Source organism: Antennarius striatus, chromosome 21, assembly GCF_040054535.1.
Source record: "Antennarius striatus isolate MH-2024 chromosome 21, ASM4005453v1, whole genome shotgun sequence".
Classification (NCBI taxonomy): domain Eukaryota; kingdom Metazoa; phylum Chordata; class Actinopteri; order Lophiiformes; family Antennariidae; genus Antennarius; species Antennarius striatus.
Genome location: NC_090796.1, coordinates 2,501,444 through 2,522,583, shown reverse-complemented (window position 1 = coordinate 2,522,583; position 21,140 = coordinate 2,501,444). Strand labels below are relative to the sequence as shown.

General features: G+C 42.3%; 1 protein-coding gene across 1 annotated transcript; it reads right to left on the bottom strand.

The window, feature by feature from the left end:
• Positions 1-830: 830 nt before the first annotated feature.
• On the bottom strand, positions 831-14,214 carry LOC137588501 (ras-related protein Rab-37-like). Its single transcript, XM_068305624.1, has 9 exons — positions 14,024-14,214; positions 7,100-7,210; positions 6,912-6,953; positions 6,676-6,742; positions 6,531-6,583; positions 6,312-6,377; positions 4,460-4,516; positions 4,299-4,375; positions 831-1,451 (listed from the first exon to the last, which is right to left on the bottom strand). The coding sequence occupies exons 1-9, from the start codon at positions 14,177-14,179 to the stop codon at positions 1,346-1,348; spliced, it is 735 nt and encodes a 244-aa protein (XP_068161725.1). The 5' UTR covers positions 14,180-14,214; the 3' UTR covers positions 831-1,345.
• Between the last annotated feature and the right edge of the window lie 6,926 nt (positions 14,215-21,140).

Sequence of the window (21,140 nt, the reverse complement as noted above, 5' to 3'; positions counted from 1 at the left end):
TTACTATCGTAATAGCTATAATAAATACTATAAACTGCAGTTTGTGTATTGAACTTGCTGTTACTATTGATGTGGTTGTACATGTCTACCCGTCTCTAACTCTCTCCTTCTATCCTATCACAGCCCACATCCTCAGTATCCTGGACTCACTCCCACTCCTTCCTGTCACCTGTGTTGCTGCAGACACCTGCTTCCCATCTCCAATCAGGCTCCACCTACTTAAACTCTGCTCAGACCTCAGTTTGCTGCCAGATTGTCATTGACTCATCCTACACTTCATGTTCCTTGAACTTCCTTATGATTTTGCTTGTTTCCTGCCTGGTGAAGGATTTTCTTCAGATTAAATTATGAACTTCTCCCTTTTTGTTCTGCATTTGTGTCCAAAACGGTTCCAGGTTCAAGTCTCCCTTTGTGTGGAGTTTGTTCTCCTGGTGTCTGTGGGTTCTGTCCAGGTTCTCCAGCTTCCTCTCACCTCCAAAACATTCCGCTTAGCTGAAGTGGTCGCACCACATTATGAGTGTGAGTGGTTGTTTGTCTTTCATGTGGTCCCACGATGAGTCAGTACCCCATCCGGGGCGAACCCCCCCCCCCAACGCCGCAGGCTAGACCGCGGCAGACCCACAATCATCAAGGTGGATGAGATGATCACTATCGTCTCGTCTGTAGCCGCTCATCCACCAACAAGAAGATGGATGAAAGAATAGTTAAAGCATTTACTGTAACCAAAAAAAATTTTACTCACACAAAAAATATTAATATTAAATAAAAAATAAATGCCACTTTTTTTGTTTATAATGTTTCAGGAAACTTTACAGGAAATATAATTTAATACATGGCTTGATCTGTTATATGTTATTTTTAGGTATGTTTTGTAAAAAATACCCATGCATTTAACGTTTAAATTATACCATATTTAACTTCAGACAGAACCAAGCAACGCCTCCAGTCTTTATGTAACATTAGGCAAACTGTAGGTACTTCCTGCTTTAAGCTCCATATTACACACATACACATTAGTAGCAATGATCCTCTAAACAAAGAAAATGGCTTGAATATTTGTCTCATATTATCAATTGTAAATAATCAGCTAAATGTGTACTACAAATGTTCAGGTCTCAAAAACATTTTTTTTGTACAAAGAGTTGTGTAAATTGTTCTTGGCTGCAGAACACCATGGGTTTCCTGTGGCTGGGTGTATTCTCCTCTCATTCCATCAATTTACTTTTGGCTCTTAATCCTGAATGAATGGAGGCGTCCTATTTTTGGAGAAGCAACGACTCAATTTGGCGTCCTCCCACTCCTTAGTTCACGATGTTTCTCTGACAGTCTGTTCACCAGATGCAGTCTAGAAGTAGCTGCAGCAGCCGGACTTCTCCCTCTGTGCTTCAATGTATTCATGAATCTGGAACTTGGGCTCGCTGGGATGCTGGACGATTCGATGCCTCAGTTCCCTGAAGGTCAGAACCACACATCAAAAAGATAAGAAAACAGTACGGATTTACTTTTAGAATGTCAAATGCAAAACCTTGATATTGTTGAACTTCTAATTATAGATGAAGATAAAATGGTTCACCTCCACTGTATATTGTTTATTGGCAAAATTAACAATTTCTTGGAATCTCCCAGTATTAGAATCAATAAAATTGATGTTGCGTGAGTTTTAATAAAGAAGAATCAAACAGAAGGATGGACATTTCTCCTAATTGTCCACATACTGTACGATGCATTTAATATGACAAGACAAGAGAAGACAAGACATGCAAAAACAAAGTAAAAGATTAGTGCTATATAAAACAATAAATAAATGTAAACCTCCGTCTATCCGTCTATTTTCTTGATGACGAGGTGACCGTAATCATCCTGTCTTCAGCCGCTTCAGGATTTAAACCCAGAACCTTCTTTCTGTGAGGTGACAGCACTACCCACTGCTCCACCGTGCCACCCAAAATGCAAATATAAATAATAGAACAATAAAAAAATATGTCCAAGTTTTGACAGTGTGGTTGAAGAGTCTGACAGAAGTGGGGATGAATAACCTCTGGTAGTGATTCTTCTTTAAAGGAGCTACTCTGGTCCTCCAGTGTCATGCAGAGGGACAGACGTGTTATCCATGATGGATGTTAGCTTGGCTAAAAGCTAACTGGACTACACTTACTGCCTTTCTGCTAACATCCTCTCCTCACCCACCACATCAGTGGTACCCGACAGACAGTACAGACACTTATCTCCTTATAAGTCTGTGGAGCCTCTTCCTGTCCACATCCGACCTACAGACCACCGCTGCAGACACACAGTCCCTGAGCCTTACGTCTTGTGGTCTGTTGATGATGTAGTCATTTATCCATTTTGTCAGGTGACCTCTCCTTCTTCCATCTTCATCTCAGCACAAATCAAAGCACACGATCATCACAGTGCTTCCAGTGTTCTCCTGGTAAATGACAGTGTCATCTGACCCAATTCTAGCACGATAATCAATCTGAAGGGAGTCCAGCAGTGAACTCACTAGAGGTCCGTGTGATTGGAGATGAAGGGTGACGACACGCTGGGGTTAGAATGGAAGGCAGTTTGCAGAGGTGTGTAGAGACAGGGTGTGTCACAGGGAGAGAATAGACAGAGTCAGATCTGTTGGAAAACGGGTTCATCTGGTTCGCTCAGTCTGTCTCCACAGCTCTGGTGTCTCCCCTCGTCTGTCCCATGTCCCAATCAAATGGACATGATCATAGTTGTGTGTAGACCTTCCACCTCTGATCCAATAATAGATAGATAGACAGACAAACAGACATATAGATAAAGAGACTTCATTGATCCCAAACTGGGAAATTCACAGGCGAGTCCAGCTGATTTCATTTTTTGTTCTTTTTCATTTACTTTGACCCGGATGACTGACAACCTAAACAGACACGTCTTCTTCTTGTTCTACAATCCGGAATCATCCAGGGTTTGAAAACACTGCACCGTCTTGGAGCCCACAGGTTTCTCCATGCTGGAGTTCATGTCGTCAGTGACGCCGTGGGTCAAACTTTCACTGACTGCCTCATCTGGAAAGCAGAATGATTCAAACGGCTCCTTCAGAGGTTCTCCAGGGGTGTTTGTTGACTCACAAAGTGATACTAAATCTCTTTCTGGAGGTAGCGTGGCTGTGTGCTATCAGCTGGAAGGTCGATATCTCAGATGCAGCAGCTCTTTAAAACCAAACAAACATGACTGTCCACCCACACTTCCTCTTTACGGTCAGCTTGAAAAACACGAACAACGTGGTACGAGTCCAGGGAAAGTTCTTTCACCCACGTCTCAGTGACGCACATGAAATGACCCTCGTGATACTTCCTCTGAAGCTGGTGGCGTTGCTTTTGTACTCGAGTGCAGAAGTGTACTCAGAACACAGCCTCGTGGGGGGGCCAGAAGAGTGTGATGATGGAGGAGAGGTGGAGGCCAACTCCGACTGTTTCTAGGCGGTCAAACAAGAAGTCTTATATCCGTCTGCAGATGGGAGTGGAGAGCCTGAGGTGTAAAAGCTTTTCAGCCAAAACGTCCACCGTTGTGGTTTTGAATGCTGAGCTATAATCAACGAAAAGCAGCAGAGTACATACATAGTTCCCATGATGCTCCAGGTGGCTCAGCGCTCTGTGACGGGCTGCTCTATAAGCCAACCGGTGGGAGTCTCATCTGTAAGTTCAACGGTTGGAATCCTGTCGGCGATCGATGGCTGACTTCTTGGGCACGGGGGTAATGATAGTGATGGCCTGTGACAGGGAACAGTTAAAGACTGGACCGGATTTGAAGACCTTCCCAGGTGAAGTGTTCCTCTATTTTCCCGTTGCAGGCCTCCTCGGTGTGTTTAATGCGTTGCTTCCGGTCAGCTTTAGCGGCGTTGTAAAGAAACCCCGTCCCTGACCTGAAAGCTGTGTTCTGGAATTTGAGGAGTGCCTGGACTTCACTGATCACCAGGGTTTTTGAGTAGAGAAGACCCACATCTAATTAGGGAAGACTCAGATCTAACAACTAAAGTCATTAGATGAGCACACATTGTTGCTGTCTTCCTGGGGCGTGTCAGTGTCCATAAAAATAACTTACTAAACACACTAAAAACACCACAAATAACAGTAACACAGCTGCTGTTACAGGCTGCCACCAGTGCGGCACTATCAAGTAATGAGTACGTTTATATATTAAATTATTATAACTTTAAAAATTATCTTTAATAAAATGAATAAATATCTTTTGTTTTGTCTTTATTCATTATTCTACTATTGCGTAATAAAAGGAGTTTAGTAATAGATTTAGTAATAGATCCATACTTGGCCACAGCAGTGAAGGCCAGCTCGACATTGACTCCGGTCTTGGCGCTCGTCTCCATGAAGGGAACAGAATACTCCTGTTGAGGAGGAGGAGGCAACAGCAGTGAGTTGCAGAGGAAGCCACACGCCAGTGGATTGACGGCAGTGAATCAAACACTCACTCTGGCCAGCCGCTCGCCTTCGTCTCTCCTGATGGCTCTGTCGCTGCTCATGTCAGCCTGCCGCAAAGACGCAGCACAGGATGGTTAGAAGGGACTAGTTGTCACCAAAACGCTCTGCAGTGCATCCTAGAAGCTACCTTCCAACTTAAGTCAACACTAGTATATGTTTTTGCACACTTAGTCATTTTTTAAATATTCACACAAGTTTTTAATGTCAAAGTAGCTGGTATAATAGCTGGTATAATGATGACACTGCTGTCTGTTTAACTCCAGCCATGTCCAGTGGGTAGTTAGTTAAATTTGGTAAATGAAAAAGATGTTGCTCACCGATCCAAACAACGATTAAAACCCCCTGCTAGCCCCCCTTTCAAAATAAGAGCTTCCCTGTCACGCACAAACTAACATGTTCAACAATACACACAGAAATTGTACAGCTGGATGAACAAAGTTTTTCAATAAAATAGGTTTTTTTTGAACATCTGATTGGATGAGATTAAATTCTCAGAATTTCCTTCAGGACAATGAGATACATTTGATAAGATGAGATCTCATGATATATACTTCATTGATCTCCGCAGAGAAATTATTAGCACACTCTAGATCACACTGTTACTTCAATTGCATGCATGTATATAGTGTGTATAGGCCCTGTAACACACACACAAGGGGATTGTGGGCATGCAGTGTGGGGGGTGGTGGTGGTGGGCAGCTCCCACGTGATGCGCCCTAATGAGTAACTGGGATGGTGCCTTGCTCAAGGACACCTCAGCACTGCCCAGGAGGTGAGCTGACACCTCCCACTGTTAGCTCACACTCAGAGGTGGCTGGCCGGGAACAGGAATCTAACCGCCGATCTTGGGAACAATGGATGACCCACTCTATCACCCGATCCCCAATAGGACAATTAAAACAACTTCATAAGAAATATTCCCATTATAATGTAACATTCTGTTCTTATGGAGGAATTTCGGTTTGATGCAGATTCTGATCTAAATTATAATTTAAATTAATTATAATTGATTTAATTAAATCAATGAATTAAATTAATTCGGTAACAAAAGATCCTTATCCGCACCGCTTCACACTCAAGTGCAGACCAGACCAATGAGTGCTGCAGGTCACAGGCCGATGATGCCAACAGGACCACATCATCTGCAAAAAGCAGCGATGTGATTCTCAGCCCACCAAACTGTGAACCCACCTCACCTCGACTACGCCACAATAGTCGCGAGGGGCTCAGAGTAGAGTCGCTGCTCCTTTGCGTGGAAAGGAGTCAGTTGAGGTGGTTTGGGCATCCGGTGCGGATGCCTCCGGGGCGCGTGTTTCTGGCACGCCCAGCTGGGAGGAGACCCCGGGGCAGACCCAGGACCAGGTGGAGGGATTATATCTCAACACTGGCCTGGGAACTTCTTGGGATCCCCCAGTCAGAGCTGGTGGATGTGGCCGGGGAAAGGGACGTTTGGGGCTCCCTGTTAAAACCGCTGCCCCCTCGACCCGACTACGGCTAAGTGGAAGAAGATGGATGGATGGTAACAAATGACCAGAAACACACGACTCCCCAAGTCGTTAAGATATCTGGATGAGTGTGATTTATTCTTCTTTTTGGGTGGCTCCAGGTCTGATTATATAAGATGTGTGGGATTGTTTGGCCTTGGTGGAGATGAGCAATCTATTGACTGATACACACACAAAGGAAAAAACTTTGATTAGTATAGTTTTAACTCACTTCTTCTTCTGCTATGCCATCCATAACATAATAATCATCCTACAGTTGTCTCTAATGAACCAAAATGTCTTTTTTCTTTATTGCTTTTTTCCACTGGTGAGAGATTCTCAAACCCCTCCATCTTACCTTGTTGCCCAGCAACATGATGACTACATTGCTCTGTGCATACTCATGGATCTCTGTTAACCATGCCTAAAATAAGAAGGATAAATATTTCAATAAAAGAAATATGTTTGCTGGCATTGCATTAGACTCATACAGCCTACACATAGATTATAGTGTTATTTGTTTTGTTTTAACATATTTATATATGTTCCAAAGGCAGTAGACACATTCCAAACTTACCCTGATGTTATCAAAAGACGATTTGCTGGTGATGTCATACAGGAGGAGCAAGGCTTGGGAGAAGATAACAATAAAAACCATAAATTAGCTCCAGTGAATAAAAGATTATCTGCAAGTCAGACTCAGAACATTGCATTTATCTCACCATGGGCATCTCTGTAATACGCATGTGTCACACTTCTGAACCGTTCCTGTCCCGCTGTGTCCCAAATCTGAAATACCAAATAGAAACACAGCTGTGACTTAGCTTGGTTCTGGTTGGCTAACTCTGATTTCTAGTTAGAACACAGTAGCCCCGCAGGAAACTAGCCGGTGCTCTAAAAATAGACCGTTATTGTGTAAGCACATCATGTTATAGCTGGGAGTGGTTTACTCACTGACCTGTAGTTTGACCTTCACATTGTCAACAGTCACCACTTTATTCTAAAATAAAACACAACTCATGTTAAAACAGAACTGACTACACAGATTAAAGACAGAAGTTATTACAGAAACATCATCTCTTTACATTTAATATCCATTTTCTATTAATTGTCTACATGAAAAAGATATGCACAAACTACACACACCGTGAATCCAATGCCCACAGTAGCCGAGAAGGACCCAGGGATGAACTTTCCCTGGTCAAACTGCACCAGCAGAGACGTCTTCCCCACGCCGCTGTCCCCCACCAGGATGGTCTGCAAGAAGAGGCAAGTTTAGTAGAAGCTAAATCAAAATCAGTGTTTATTTATCATAGAATTCATGGTTCAAACCCTCCAGGACCCTAAAGAAAATAACGCAAAAACTAGGGAGAGAGTAGCATCCTACTACACTCAAAGTCTCGATTTGCCTAATCGATTAGTCTCGATCAGCCTGGTGAGACAGTCTTCACAGCAGTCTTCCAGAAAAGCCTGTTACTCTGCAACAGATATGAGATAGAACAACCCAGACCTCTGTTCAGAGTCTTATGGGGACAGAGCCCAGTCCTCCAGTTATTACTTTATGAGCTTATTTTTTAGGGATAACATTCTACTTACAGGCAAATGATTCATCACCTCTTGCCTTTAAATTATTTCAGTTAACCTTCAACCACTTAAAGTTTAAACAGTTGTAAGACCCAATACCTGCCTAGATTACTTCTTAATCTATCGATCTTTAAACCAACAACCTGGTTCTTGGACCCTGTCTTAACCAAAGTGCTTAAAGTTTTAGCCCTAGTCTAACTAGTCTTGAGCCAGAGGTTCTAGTCACTGTAGGCCAAGCTGCTAGTCAGTTATGGGATTTTCTACTCAATAATTTCTTATTTGAGGTTTTCTACCCATGATTCAGAGCTCATCAGAGCTCATCATAGGACAGAGATAGCACTGGTCAAAGTCGTAAAGGACCTACTAATCAAGGTGGAAAAGCAGTTGACGATGAAACGATCACAAGAAAATGGATGGATGGAAGGAACTACATTAGGTGTCATGCAGAGAACACAATTATACTTTTCAATGAAACCAGTTGAAACTAATCAACTTATTAAACTTCTCCTAAGAATATAAAAATGTGTGTGTGCGTGTTTGTCTGGCGTAGAGCCCGGAGTGTGCCCTGCTTCACGCCCCCAGTCTGCTGGGATAGGCTCCAGCAACCCCGCAACACGCAACAGCCTAAGAAGTGGGTACTGAAGATGACTGACAGACTTAATTCTGGCAAAATCGAGGTTACTGTGCTGGGACCTAGACGTCTCTGGAGCCAAATCCAGTGGCATTGAATCAGTTTGGCCCTTGTTGAGTGGAATCTGAGTGTTTCATTCTATTAGAATATATTTGTTAACTCCCATATACAAAAACAAATAAATGTCTAGAGCTGCCTTCTTTCAAAAATCAGGCACATTCTGTGTCCAATAAATGCTGTAAATTTTATCCAGCAGTATGAGAGATCAAATCATTCCAGTTTCAGCCTCTGTGTCCCTAGAATACAATTAAAAATCCTTCTCCTCTTTAACGATCAGGCATTCAACAGCTGATCATACTTCATTACCCCTGGAGAACATTACACTGAGGATGCAGGGTTACCTGTGATCCCTAGAGTGTCCAAAAATAGGAGCCCCAGTCTTCAGGTACCTTCTCCCCGGTGGAAACATAGTCTTAGGAGAGTATCTATTGACTAACCTTACAATTAACACTGGAGTAGGCTAGTCTTTAGCTATGCTGCTATAGACTTAGACTACTGGGGAACTTCCCATGATGCACAGAGCTCTTCTTTACTACTGTCTCTCTCTATACATCCATATCTCATTCATTGATGTCACTAACTTAATGTCTTCTCTGAAGTCTTCTCATCTTTTGCTCTTCTCATCCCACAGGTTGCGGTGGACTAATGTACTGCCGGAATCAATGTTGACACCCACTGATATCATCATTACCATCATCGCTACCATTATCATCATTATTATTATCACTACTGTTATTATCATCATTACCATCCATCCGTCTTCAACCGCTTATCCAGCCTCCGGGTCTTGGGGGCAACAGTCTCAGGAGGGATGCCCATACTTCCTTCTCCCCAGACACCTCCTCCAGCTCCTCCGGGGGGAGCCCGGGGCATTCCCAGGCCAGGCCTCCAGCGTGTCCTAGGTCTTCCCCGAGGTCTCCTCCCGGTAGGACATGGCCGGAACACCTCTCCAGGGAGGTGCCCGAGCCACCTCAGCTGACTCCGCTCGAGGGGGAGGAGCAGTGGCTCTACTCCGAGCTCCTCCCTGGTGACTGAGCTCCTCACCCCATCTCTAAGGATGCGCCCAGCCACTCTACTGAGGAAACTCATTTCAGCCGCTTGTATCCGGGATCTTGTCCTTTCTGTCATGACCCAAAGCTCATGACCATAGGTGAGAATAGGAACGTAGATCGACCGGTAAATCGAGAGCTTCGTCTTACAACTCAGCTCCTTCTTCACCACCAAAGACCTATACAGCGACTGCATCACTGCAGAAGCTGCACCGATCCGTCTGTCAATCTCACGTTCCATCTTTCCCTCGCCCGTAAACAAGACTCCAAGATACTTAAGTCTTGGGGTATCTTGGGATCATTACCATTGTTTTCATTATTATTATTACTATTAGTATCATCAACAGCACCATTGCTGTCAGTGCTGTCATTGTTTAAGGGTAACTTGTCCTCACCACTGATGTCAAGTACTTCGTCATGGGAAATTGTTGAGTTGGTGAAACTTTAGATATACAGTATATTGGATTGAATAGAAATGAACTTTGAACCATGAATCAGCTTCTGCATCACGGGATATTTCTGTTCGCCAGCATTGGAAATAATTTTATTTTTGACAAGAGCCCAACAGTGAGCCACTGTTACAGAGTGAATCACATGCTGTAGGAGTTAACATCCGACAATGGCATGCATTGAATCCAACATTTAAATGTTAGTCAGCAAGTCATCAGTCAATAAATTTTTCATCTTCTTGTTCTTCAATGGGGCAGGCTTATTTTTAAAACCTATGTCAATTTTCAGTTTCCTCAGTTTGATATTTTTTGTCCTGCATGGTGCTCAACCTCCACATCCTCCTCACACAAACATGAAAAAGAGCATCCGTATTTGGTAATTCTGCTAAAACTCCAAATCTGTTCAGTGATGAGCTTTACTGGTGTCCACATTTTTAACATCATCACAACAATAACACTAGTACTTAAAGATTTCATTCAAATTAAATGCTGTATTAAAGGGAAATATTGTAAAAATCTCACATTCTCAGTGCTTATATACACATATTTGGTTATTACCAGTGTCTAGCAATCCCATAAGTATTAAATGAGGCCACCACTCCAGTGCATGAATATCTTACCTCCTACCTGAGTGTCTCCACTAATGCGTAAATATCTCCACCTACAACTTAGCCCTACTCTACTGCAACTGTCATCTAGAAAGCTCTGGGCAACAAGTACAATCATGAAGATTGATGGTAAGAATGAAGGGAGAGGGAGAGAGGGAGAGACTTCTATCACTCTGTTTTTCTGAGGCAGACACACAGACGGTGGAAACTCATCCTCCTCTGATCCTCCTGTGAGTTGATGGCATCTGTTTCCTGTTTATTGGAATAATGGTTGCTCGTGTGGACAGAACCAGTGAAGTGACACAACCACAGTTTTATACACACGCACATGCAGTGATGATGAGAATGTGTTTGTGATGGGAGGGGGGTATGACAGTGTTTCCGTGGTAACAAGGCTTAGCTGAGAATTAAGCCTTTCTCACTGGAGACTGGAGGCAATTAGGTGAACACACTGCTGATGTTTGGGAATTAGATTTGAATACTGTGGGTAATGTTACAGTCTACTGTATATGAATATGTATATATCTGTGTATGTGGGGAGGGGGGGAGTATGATTGAAGACAGCAAGGGATTTCCCTTTGTTCGTTCTTCCATAAAGGCCATCATAGTAAGAAACATGAATAAATAGCTTCTACTAGTCATGACCTACATGGAATAATTTCTCATCCAAAGTAGAAATCGTTTACATCCTGATGGCAGCAGAAGAATACATTCACATGGAAAATAATACTTGAATTTGGGGGGTGTTACTGTCAAACTTGACAGTATTTGAAGTATCTTAATATCAGTATAATACTGAGCAATATACTGAGATGAGGATTAATGTCGTGCAAATACGTTCAACAACTTAAAAAACATTCAAAACTTTCTAAGCTAAAAATGGAACACATATTTTTGCCAAAGACTGAATAATCCTGTATGTCAAACATCTTCTTAGCTCTAACTGTATAGAGATTACGTAGATCTGGATTATAATGAAAATCCATCCCGTGCTGAACATGTAAAAGTGTTAGATCATGGTTTATGGAGTATGAGACTGAAAGTCTTCATCATGTTTTGATAATTTATACAGAAACCTTATCTGGCCCCTCCCTGTGGCAGCCGTTAAAAATAGAGGCTCACAGAAGGACCTGCTGGGTTTGTTCATCCCACACGAGACGACTGTAATCATCTCGTCTACAGCGGTAGAGCGGGTCGTTTAATGATCACAAGGTTGGCGGTTCGATTCCCGCCTAGCCACCCGGACTGTGAGCTGACAGTGGGAGGTGTCAACTCACCTCCCGAGCACTGCCGAGGCGCCCTTGAGCAAGGAGCCGTCCCCCTTCACAAGCTTCTCATTTAGGGGCGTACCAAGAAGCAGCTGTCTGTCAACTCTACCTCCCACTGCATGCCTACAGGCCCCCCCTGTGTGTGTGTGTGTGTGTGTGTGTGTGTGTGTGTGTGTGTGTGTGTGTGTGTGTGTGTGTGTGTGTGTGTGTGTGTGTGTGTGTGTGTGTGTGTGTGTGTGTGTGTGTGTGTGTGTGTGTTACAAAGGCCCATACACACTAATATATAAACATGCATGCGTTTGACTTAATAATCACTAGAGTGTTCTCTTAATTTCCCTTCAGGGATGACAAAAGTTTATAAAATAAAATAAATAAAGAAATAAAATCCTGTAAAATGTTGAATCTGAAATCCAAAATGAAAATGAAATTGATTTTAAATATAGAGTATATTAGGTGGAACATGATGTTTAACATGTAGATGTAACATGTCGTTACATCTACACACTAACTGAGCATTAAAAGGAGGCCGTTTCGTGTTGCAAGATCAGAATTCCCTTGAGGTAAAACATGAGTGAAAACATTCACTGCCCCCCCCCCCCCCCCCCCCCAGAGAAGACACAAGTTAAAGACTAGGAACCTGACATCCTGCATAAAAGACACACAAAAAAGATGAGAGAGACTGAATAAAATGAAAAGATAACCTGAAACAACTCAAATGGACCCCCCCCCCCACAATCACACTCGGCTTCCGAAACAATCAAAGGTAGCTCCTCTAAATGGTGATTTTCAAACCAAAGAAATATTGTGTTCATTTAAAAAAGAGAGAGACAGAAAAAAAGGAAATATGTTGATGCATTTCAACATGACTGATATTCAGAGAAGCGACCAAACGCCAAATTCTATGTTGAATATAATATTCAGTGACATTTCACTGGAGCCTAAAGGGGTTCTATTTTTTCTCATTGTTCCTCCAGCACTGGGGTCAAAATCTAGTTTATCAGTCTAGACCCGTTGTTTCAGAGTTGTTCTCAAACAGGAAGCTAACATCTTCCAGCCACTCCACGGTTCTTCATCGCTCCTCAGTATGACTGTTTCAAAAATATCTGCAAACACCATCACAAACACTGATGACATTCTTATTAATCTGTCGTCCATGATTTAATTTGCATCAGACTTTGCTTGATAATTGTTTGATAATTGCAAAATTGGTTAATGGCCACAGCGGCCCCTAGTGACAACAGGAAGTGACATACTTGAGAAATTGAGACGCTTTTATCACATCCTTTATTGTCTAGATCAAACTTTGTTTTGATTAATGTGATTTTTCTGCACCAGCTAACTGATGGATAATGTTCAGCACTTAAGAAAGTTGGTGCACATAAGCCAGGGTTCCAGGATTGGGTCAAACTGGCTCCAAAGCACCACTAGAATATTTCAAATAAGTAGCTTTCTCTTTCATTCACTGTGAAGATTTCAGACTGAATGATTGTGTCACTTTAAAGCATCCATACAATAAAATACTGTAAATATCACAGTGTCACATGTTGGCAAGAGGAAATGCAATACAACACACATACAGTATATGTACTCCTTATAGCATATTCACCATTATGACATCAAATTGGATCAAATGAATGCTAAGACCATGATGGTGATGTCTCAGTGTAAATATGGTCATCTGCTGGTTAGTGTGACGTCTTGGTGGTGAATGATGTGTTGCCATGATAGAGGAAGTTATTATCACCACTGCCAAAAATAATCCAACCCTGGTGACAACACTACCACTTAGTCAATAATAATAATAATAATAATAATAATAATAATAGTAATAATGATAAAAATGATAACAATAATAATATTATAGTTAATAATAATCTAATAATAATCTAATAATAATAATAATAAAAAAATAATGATGATGATAATAATAGTAATAATGATAAAAATGATAATAATAATAATATTATAGTTAATAATAATCTAATAATAATAATAGTAATAATAATAATGATGATGATGATGATGATGATGATGATGATGATGATGATGATGATGATGATGATGATATTAATAATAATAATAATTGCACTGGAGCATGTGAACTAAATTCCCATACCTGTCTGCACCAGTGCAGAACCACCTGAACCCAGACTGGAACTACTCCATGTGATTTAAACAGAGTAGACGCGCAACAAGCTTGGAGACCAGCCTGAGTGCGTGGAAGAGAAAAGAAGCACCATGGAGAGCGCAAACCCGGTCCAGGACTGGATTCTTCCACATTTAGGGATATTTTACAATTACAGGATAAAGAGACAGAGTCTTATAAATAAGCGCACTGGTGCAATTTCCTTGATCCAAAAGGGAAACTGTGTAAAGTTTAAATCTGTGAGGCAGTAGCTTTAGAACCCGATCGTTACCAACCTTATGGACCAGCTCCTCATCATAGATGGGGGTCGGTGGAGTCTTCTGCTGGCAGTCCGCGGTCTCTCTGGACTCATAGCCGCTGTCTGGATTGATCTCCGGGTAAGATGTGGTGTAGTGCGCCGAGATCGGCTCCATGGACTCCATCCGCTCCATCCCGACGGTCTTCCTGCGCGCTTTTCCCCCGCAGGAGCCCGATGAGGGCGATGAGCGGACGGACTGTCTCCTCCCAGCGCCGGCTGAGCGCCACAGGCTCCTCCTCCGTGAATCACAGCTTTCATGGCTTCTGCCTCCATCACTTAACATTTAAGACGCACGTCGTGATCGTTCGCCGCCACCACGCAAAAGTCAAGCACGAAGGGGCCCCCACCTTCCTGCCCCCCCCCCCCACCTTCCTGCGTGGGAGTGGTGGAAGGTGATGAATGTGATGAGAAGTTTGAAGGGTTGTAGACGGAGGGACAGGAAAGAGATGAGGATGAGGACGCGCTGAAACGAGGTGGAGATGTTTTTGTGTTTTGTCGGGCAAGAAAAGAGGAGAAAAGAAATTAAAAACATTCAAAACCGACATTAAAAAAATTATTAACTGGAAGAGGAAAATAGTTACACTGGAAAAAGCACCGGGTCTGACAAAGACAAGAAAGTGGGACTAAAACAGGAATTACAATGACATGGATTCTGATATTTATTTTAATGTATTTCAATACAATCTGTTTTTTCATCTTTACATTTAGGTTTGTCACGGTGTATTTGTGTGTGTCAGTGTGTGTGTGTGCGTGTCTGTGTGTCAACAAAACAACATGATTAACAGTTTATAGGCACCACAGATTATTTGTCTATCTTTCTTTCAGTCTGACAACTCCCCCCTGACATTTAACACAGTAATAATCTCTAAAAATTTAAATGTGTTATTGAATCTTGCAGTGATTTCAGTGGCTTGACATCCTGGTTTCTTTATTAATAAGGGGAATTTGTCCTTTCATTTCCTCTAAAGTTTGCACAAGTGTCACCATTACAGGGTAGTCATCTTAAAGTTGAGTGACTTATTTCTGCTGAGAACTGGTAATATTTAGCCACCAGTTAATCCAGAGGATTGGGTCTGTTTTGTGCGTGGGGTTTCCAAAGAGTCTGAGTGTGAAGGAGGGCTTTGTGCAAAGAAACGACGGAGGTTTCCACGATGGCACCAGAGCTGCTGACTGTCATCGTGACTTCAGGCAAGTCCTGTTTCTATTTAAAAGGCATTCTGGCCTCATAAAGAGCTCCACTGATTTCCTTCATAAATTCTGAATCTTGGATGTAAGGCAGATATGTTTTGTTTTCAACCAGAGCGGTTTTTAATGAAACAAAGAAAACATTTGTGATTTGTGAAGAATTGTATCTCATAAAAACAATAGACAATATCATACAAATGAGATAAATCAAGCTAGTGTTTTTTTTAATGTCGGTAAAATAAACCGAGTTATTCTACAAGTGTTATTCTGTATGTTTCAAAATACTGAAGTACTGTAAACATTTTCAATTTTTTTCAGATTATTTTAGTCGTGTGTACATGGTTGTAATGCTTTAGATTCAAACTTTTAGATTTCATGCCTCATTAGAGCATGGCATCATTCCTTGAACACTCCTGCAGATCATTCTGTTTCTGACTTCAATTCATTTTTACACATTAACAAAGTTAGTGTCACAGAAGTCAAAAGGATGACTGGAGAGTGAAGTCCAAATATTTAATTTCCAACAGCAAAGTTCACATAACCAGGATTTAAGTTCTTTCTATCTTGAGTAAAAATAAAGACAAAACAAAGATTGTCTGATATTGTCTCATATAAATTGGCAGGAATTTGTTGAAAACAGGTTTGTTTTCCATTTTTATTGTAAAAAACAAAACAAAAAACCCTTCCTTTCTAAAGCAGTAACCGTGTGTGTGTTTCTCTCCACTGTCTCAGTGTCTTGTGTAGCATTTTGTTTGGTGATGCTGATGTTCGCTGTGGCCCTCTACAGAATGGATCTCTGCTGCAGGTTCAGGACAGAACACGATGCAGTAAGAACATCCGTCCATCCCTTTTTTTGTATATCAGTCTTCTCGCTTACAGCTGCTTATCCGCCTTACGGGTCACAGGTCTGCTGGGGCCTATCCTAGCTTGTTACTGGCAAGAGGGGGGGTACACCCTAGACAAGATGCCAGCTTATCAAAGGGTCACATGATCATATATATATATATGTATATATATATGTGTATATATATATATATATATATATATATATATATATATATATATATATATATATATATATATATATATATATATATATATATATATATATATATATATATATATATAACACCGTAAGATTACAGTAATCCCAGGTGATTTCTCTCCCCAGGATGAATTTCTCAACTGTCACAGCAGACGCTCCACACTCGGCTGTGGCTTTAATGACCCCAGTGGGGCTGTGAACCAGACAGCTGCTGAACCACAGGTAAAAGTCTGGGACATGAAAGCTGTGGAGGAGCTACTGTGCAATAACATGTCACTGTGTATGTGTGTGTGTGTGTCTAGTTTCCTGGAAGGCTGTATATAATTGGAAAGCCAAATGACTATCACCTGAGCGAGGTTCTGCCCAGGTTGCCCTCCTATGACAGCGTTTGTAAGAATGAGCGACACAGAATGATGATCTCATCGCGATTTGGCCTCAGCAGCAGTTGTGATGGGGTGAGCAAACAATTAGTGACAATTTTTGTTCTGTTAGGTCAGAAGAAAAATGAACAGTTATAATTTGAGAGTTGCTTTCTCTCCCAGACTGAAATAGAAAAACTGAAAATATTTGGGGTGGATGTGCAGCGAAATATCAAAACAGACAGAATAATCTCTTGGCAGTGAATCTATCCCGGTGAAAGGTGCTCTACAGATCTAATGTCACAGATGATGGTACAGAAACTAGTCGGGTCCTGTTGAGTACAGATGCCACCAAACCTGACAACTATGATGAAGTTGGGAGGTGTAGGGCGGTACTATCTCAATCAATCAATCAATCAATCAATCAATCAATCAATCAATCAATCAATAAATCAATCAATCATCTTTTATTTATATAGCGCTTAATCAGGTAAACAGACATTTCAAAACACTTTTACAGACAGAGAAACCCAACAGAACCCTCCAGAGCAAGCATAAGGGAAAAAAAACCTTAATTGAGGAAGAAACTCCGGACAGGACCCAGACTCTGGAGAGCGGCCATCTATGCTATTCAGTTGTGTTGGATTTACTTTCCCATAAACTTGCCAAAACCCACAAAATGTTACTTTTATGTTTTTGTTTCTATTAACAAATACAGTATTCCCTCGCTTATTTGCGCCTCAAAATGCACGTCTTCACTACGTCGCGGATTTTTAAAACCTAGTGCAAGGTCTCCTGCAAGTCTACTTTTGCCTTGTGAAGTGGAATCTTTTCTTTGTGAAACCATTGCAATGGCTCCCAAATGTTTTACAACTTCTATGGTTGTTTAATATCAGAATGGGGAGGGTTTGTGAATGTTCAAATTATATGTAAACAATAAAATAAATATTTGGTCGTAATATCACAGATTTGCGTTTTTTGGCGGGTGGTGCTGGAACACATTCACTGCAAGTAACGAGAGATTACTGTGTATTGTTTTAGCTTGAAATCTGATGTCTCCGTCTTACTCTGTATTACTATTAATTGTGTTTTTCAAGTTGCTAATCAATTAAAAAGCACTGAACTGATAACCTTTTGTCAAATTTACATTGATCTTTCAGCCATTGAGGATAGTAGCTGAAATGTCAATCTGTCGATTCTACACCAACAAGGATCTTATGAAATGGTCATGTTCCTCTCTAGGCTCCGCCGACCTATGAAGAGGCTATTCATCAGTCAGATGACGTTTCATCCGTACACCTGCACTCTCTGGACGTTAACCTGTCGGTCCCAACCCAGGATGACTCCTTATATCTTTATCAAGAAGCACACAACGGCAGCCTGTCGGCCTCAGGACACCATCGTCCACCTTCTGACCATCCGGTGCCGAGCTGCAGCTTTATGTCTATCTGATGAATACGCCGCCACAGCAAAACAGGAGGCCCAGAGGTGCAAGAGCCAAGAGATTGATGTCATCCAGAGCGTGAGATGAGGGGATGGACTGATTGTGCTTTGAGACAGAGCTTGTTCACTAATTGAAGAGTCAAGCTCTACAAAGGTTGAGGAATGTCATCAATTTCCAGTACAATTTCCTCTGGGATTAATAAAGTATCTATTTATCTATCAATGTATTTTCTGAGATGACATTCTGGCAGCTTTTGCATTGTGTTTTTAGAGATCATTATATGGCAAAAATCAGCGGTCCCCGACTTTTTTTGCTCCAAGGATCGGTTTAATGTCAGACGTTTTCACTGATCAGCCTGTAAGGTGTGGATAATAATTAAAACAAAATAAAACGATACAACCAGCATAGAAAAAGCGTTTTTCCATCCATCCATCCATTCTCTTCCGTTTATCCGGGGTCGGGTCGCGGGGGCAGCAGCTTAAGCAGGGAAGCCCAGACTTCCCTCTCCCTAGCCACTTCATCCAGCTCCTCCGGGAGAATCCCAAGGCGTTCCCAGGCCAGCCGGGAGACATAGTCTCTCCAGCGTGTCGTGGGTCGTCCCCGGGGCCTGATCGGGGGAGCCGTTCCTCCCAATCACACCCTTCCAGGTCTCACTGTCATTGCCCACGTGAGCATTGAAGTCCCCCAGCAGAACGATGGAGTCCCCAGTGGGAGCACTCTCCAGCACCCCCTCCAAGGGCTCCACAAAGGGTGGATACTCTGAACTGCTGTTTGGTGCATACGCACAAACAACAGTCAGGACCCGGCCCCCCACCCGAAGGCGGAGGGAGGCTACCCTCTCGTCCACCGGGGTGAACCCCAATGTATAGGCGCCAAGCCGGGGGGCTATAAGTATACCCACACCTGCTCGGCGTCTCTCACCATGGGCAACTCCAGAGTGGAAGAGAGTCCAACCCCTCTGGAGAGGACTGGTACCAGAGCCCAAACTGTGTGTGGAGGTGAGCCCGACTATATCTAGTCGGAACTTCTCAACCTCACACACCAGCTCAGGCTCCTTCCCTGCCAGAGAGGTGACATTCCACGTCCCAAGAGCCAGCTTCTGTAGCCGGGGATCGGATCGCCAAGGTCCCTGCCTTCGGCCACCGCCCAGCTCACAATGCACCCGACCCCTATGGCCCCTCCCACAGGTGGTGAGCCCATGGGAAGAGGGACCCACGTTGTCCTTTCGGGCTGCGTCCGACCGGGCCCCATGGGTGCAGGCCCGGCCACCAGGCGCTCGCCTTCGAGCCCCACCTCCAGGCCTGGCTCCAGAGGGGGGCCCCGGTGACCCGCATCCGGGCAAGGGAAAACGTGTGTCAATGTTTTTCATCATCATATGGGGTCTTTGAGCAGTACTTTGTCTGGTCCCTTACCTAGGACCTGTTTGCCATGGGTGACCCTACCAGGGGCAGAAAGCCCCAGACAACTTAGCTCCTAGGATCATTGGGACACACAAACCCCTCCACCACGATAAGGTGACCACTCAAGGAAGGGAAAAGCGTTTTTTTCTCTATAAAAATAAAAGTGAATCCAATTTGTTCTAACTTTATGAGCAGCGTCCTCGTAACATCGCACCATTTCTTTTTTGGTTGTTCTGCTAGCTGGGGAGTTTGAGTTTAGCAGGTACCTCTGATTTAAGGTTTGCCAAACATGATTCCTTAAACACTGATCAGAATATTTAAATATACTCTATTTACAAATTGTATCATCAGAGATGTTGAAGTTCCTCCTCTGTGTGTTGGACTTGAGGATAATTCTGGGATCATCAGAGGCAATGGGGGGTTATCCCCTGTTTTCCGGTAAGATTTCACCATCATCACATTTGCAACATCAATAACAAGGACCGAAAAAGAAACAAAAGGGCTGAAGGGTAGAAGCCATTTGGCTTGTAAAATTCCTGTCCCCAGAATCAACAACATCTCTATCATTACAATACGTTATCTACCAAAAACAAAAGATTCCAGCTTTGCTTTTTTGGCTTGACTCATACAGTATACTGTTAAATTTAGAGTCCCTTGGGTTTTTGGGATGGTGACACCCTCCACGTCGCCTCCTGTATCTCTATGCGCTCTTGCTCCTCCACAAATAGCAGGGACTGTCATCACCCTCAGAGATCGCCTCAACAGTTTTCCTCCACTACGTACAGTGCAACTAATTCTATTTAGAAGACAGATAAGGATTGAAAATATAAAAAATGAACTTTGCAAAACAAGGTGGACAGATTGACATCTCCAGTGCTAAAAACTGTCATCACCCCCTGATTAATGCACACAATAAATTTAAATGCAAATGCTAGCTTTTTACATAAATTTCTATATGGATAAGAACAAAATATGTAAATTGTATGAACTACAAACACAAAAAACACACCTCTCGTACATTAAATTTGAGAGAAAGTGTAACAACACAGGGTTATTCTTTATCACAGATCAAACTACAAGAAACACAAACCCAACCTTGGAGTGTTGCACTGCTCTGACCTAAATTGTGTGTAGTGTTTAATGTGAATATCCTGAACTAAAAATGTACATGCTGGAAATAATATCCAATGGCTATAATTTACAAACTTATTTTTTAACGAAGAAAAAAACCTGCAATCCAACGCCTTGGCAGATGGTGGAAATGTAGAAATATCCCATGTCAGGAAACACTTGTTTAATTTAATGCAAAAAAAAGACCTAATCCCTCAAAGAGGAAGTTTTTTCAAACATTTTTTGTGTGCCCATATTAGCCTAAAATACACATTAAAGATAATGAAACCACGTTACTCTTCTGCAACGACTATACATGTACAGTATATTTTATTCCCTGTCCAGACATCAGATTGCATTGATGAGATGAATACTGTGAACATTTCTAATTTACTGTCAATTCATAGGATTGAAGCTAAAAATCTCATCAGCTCAGTGAAGACTGAGCGTATGTAAAAAGTGACGAGAGCAATTTAAACAGAACTGAGTAGTTAAGAGTAAAACCCTACTGCGAAGTGTAGCGAGGATTGTCCGCCATCTAGTGTCAAGTT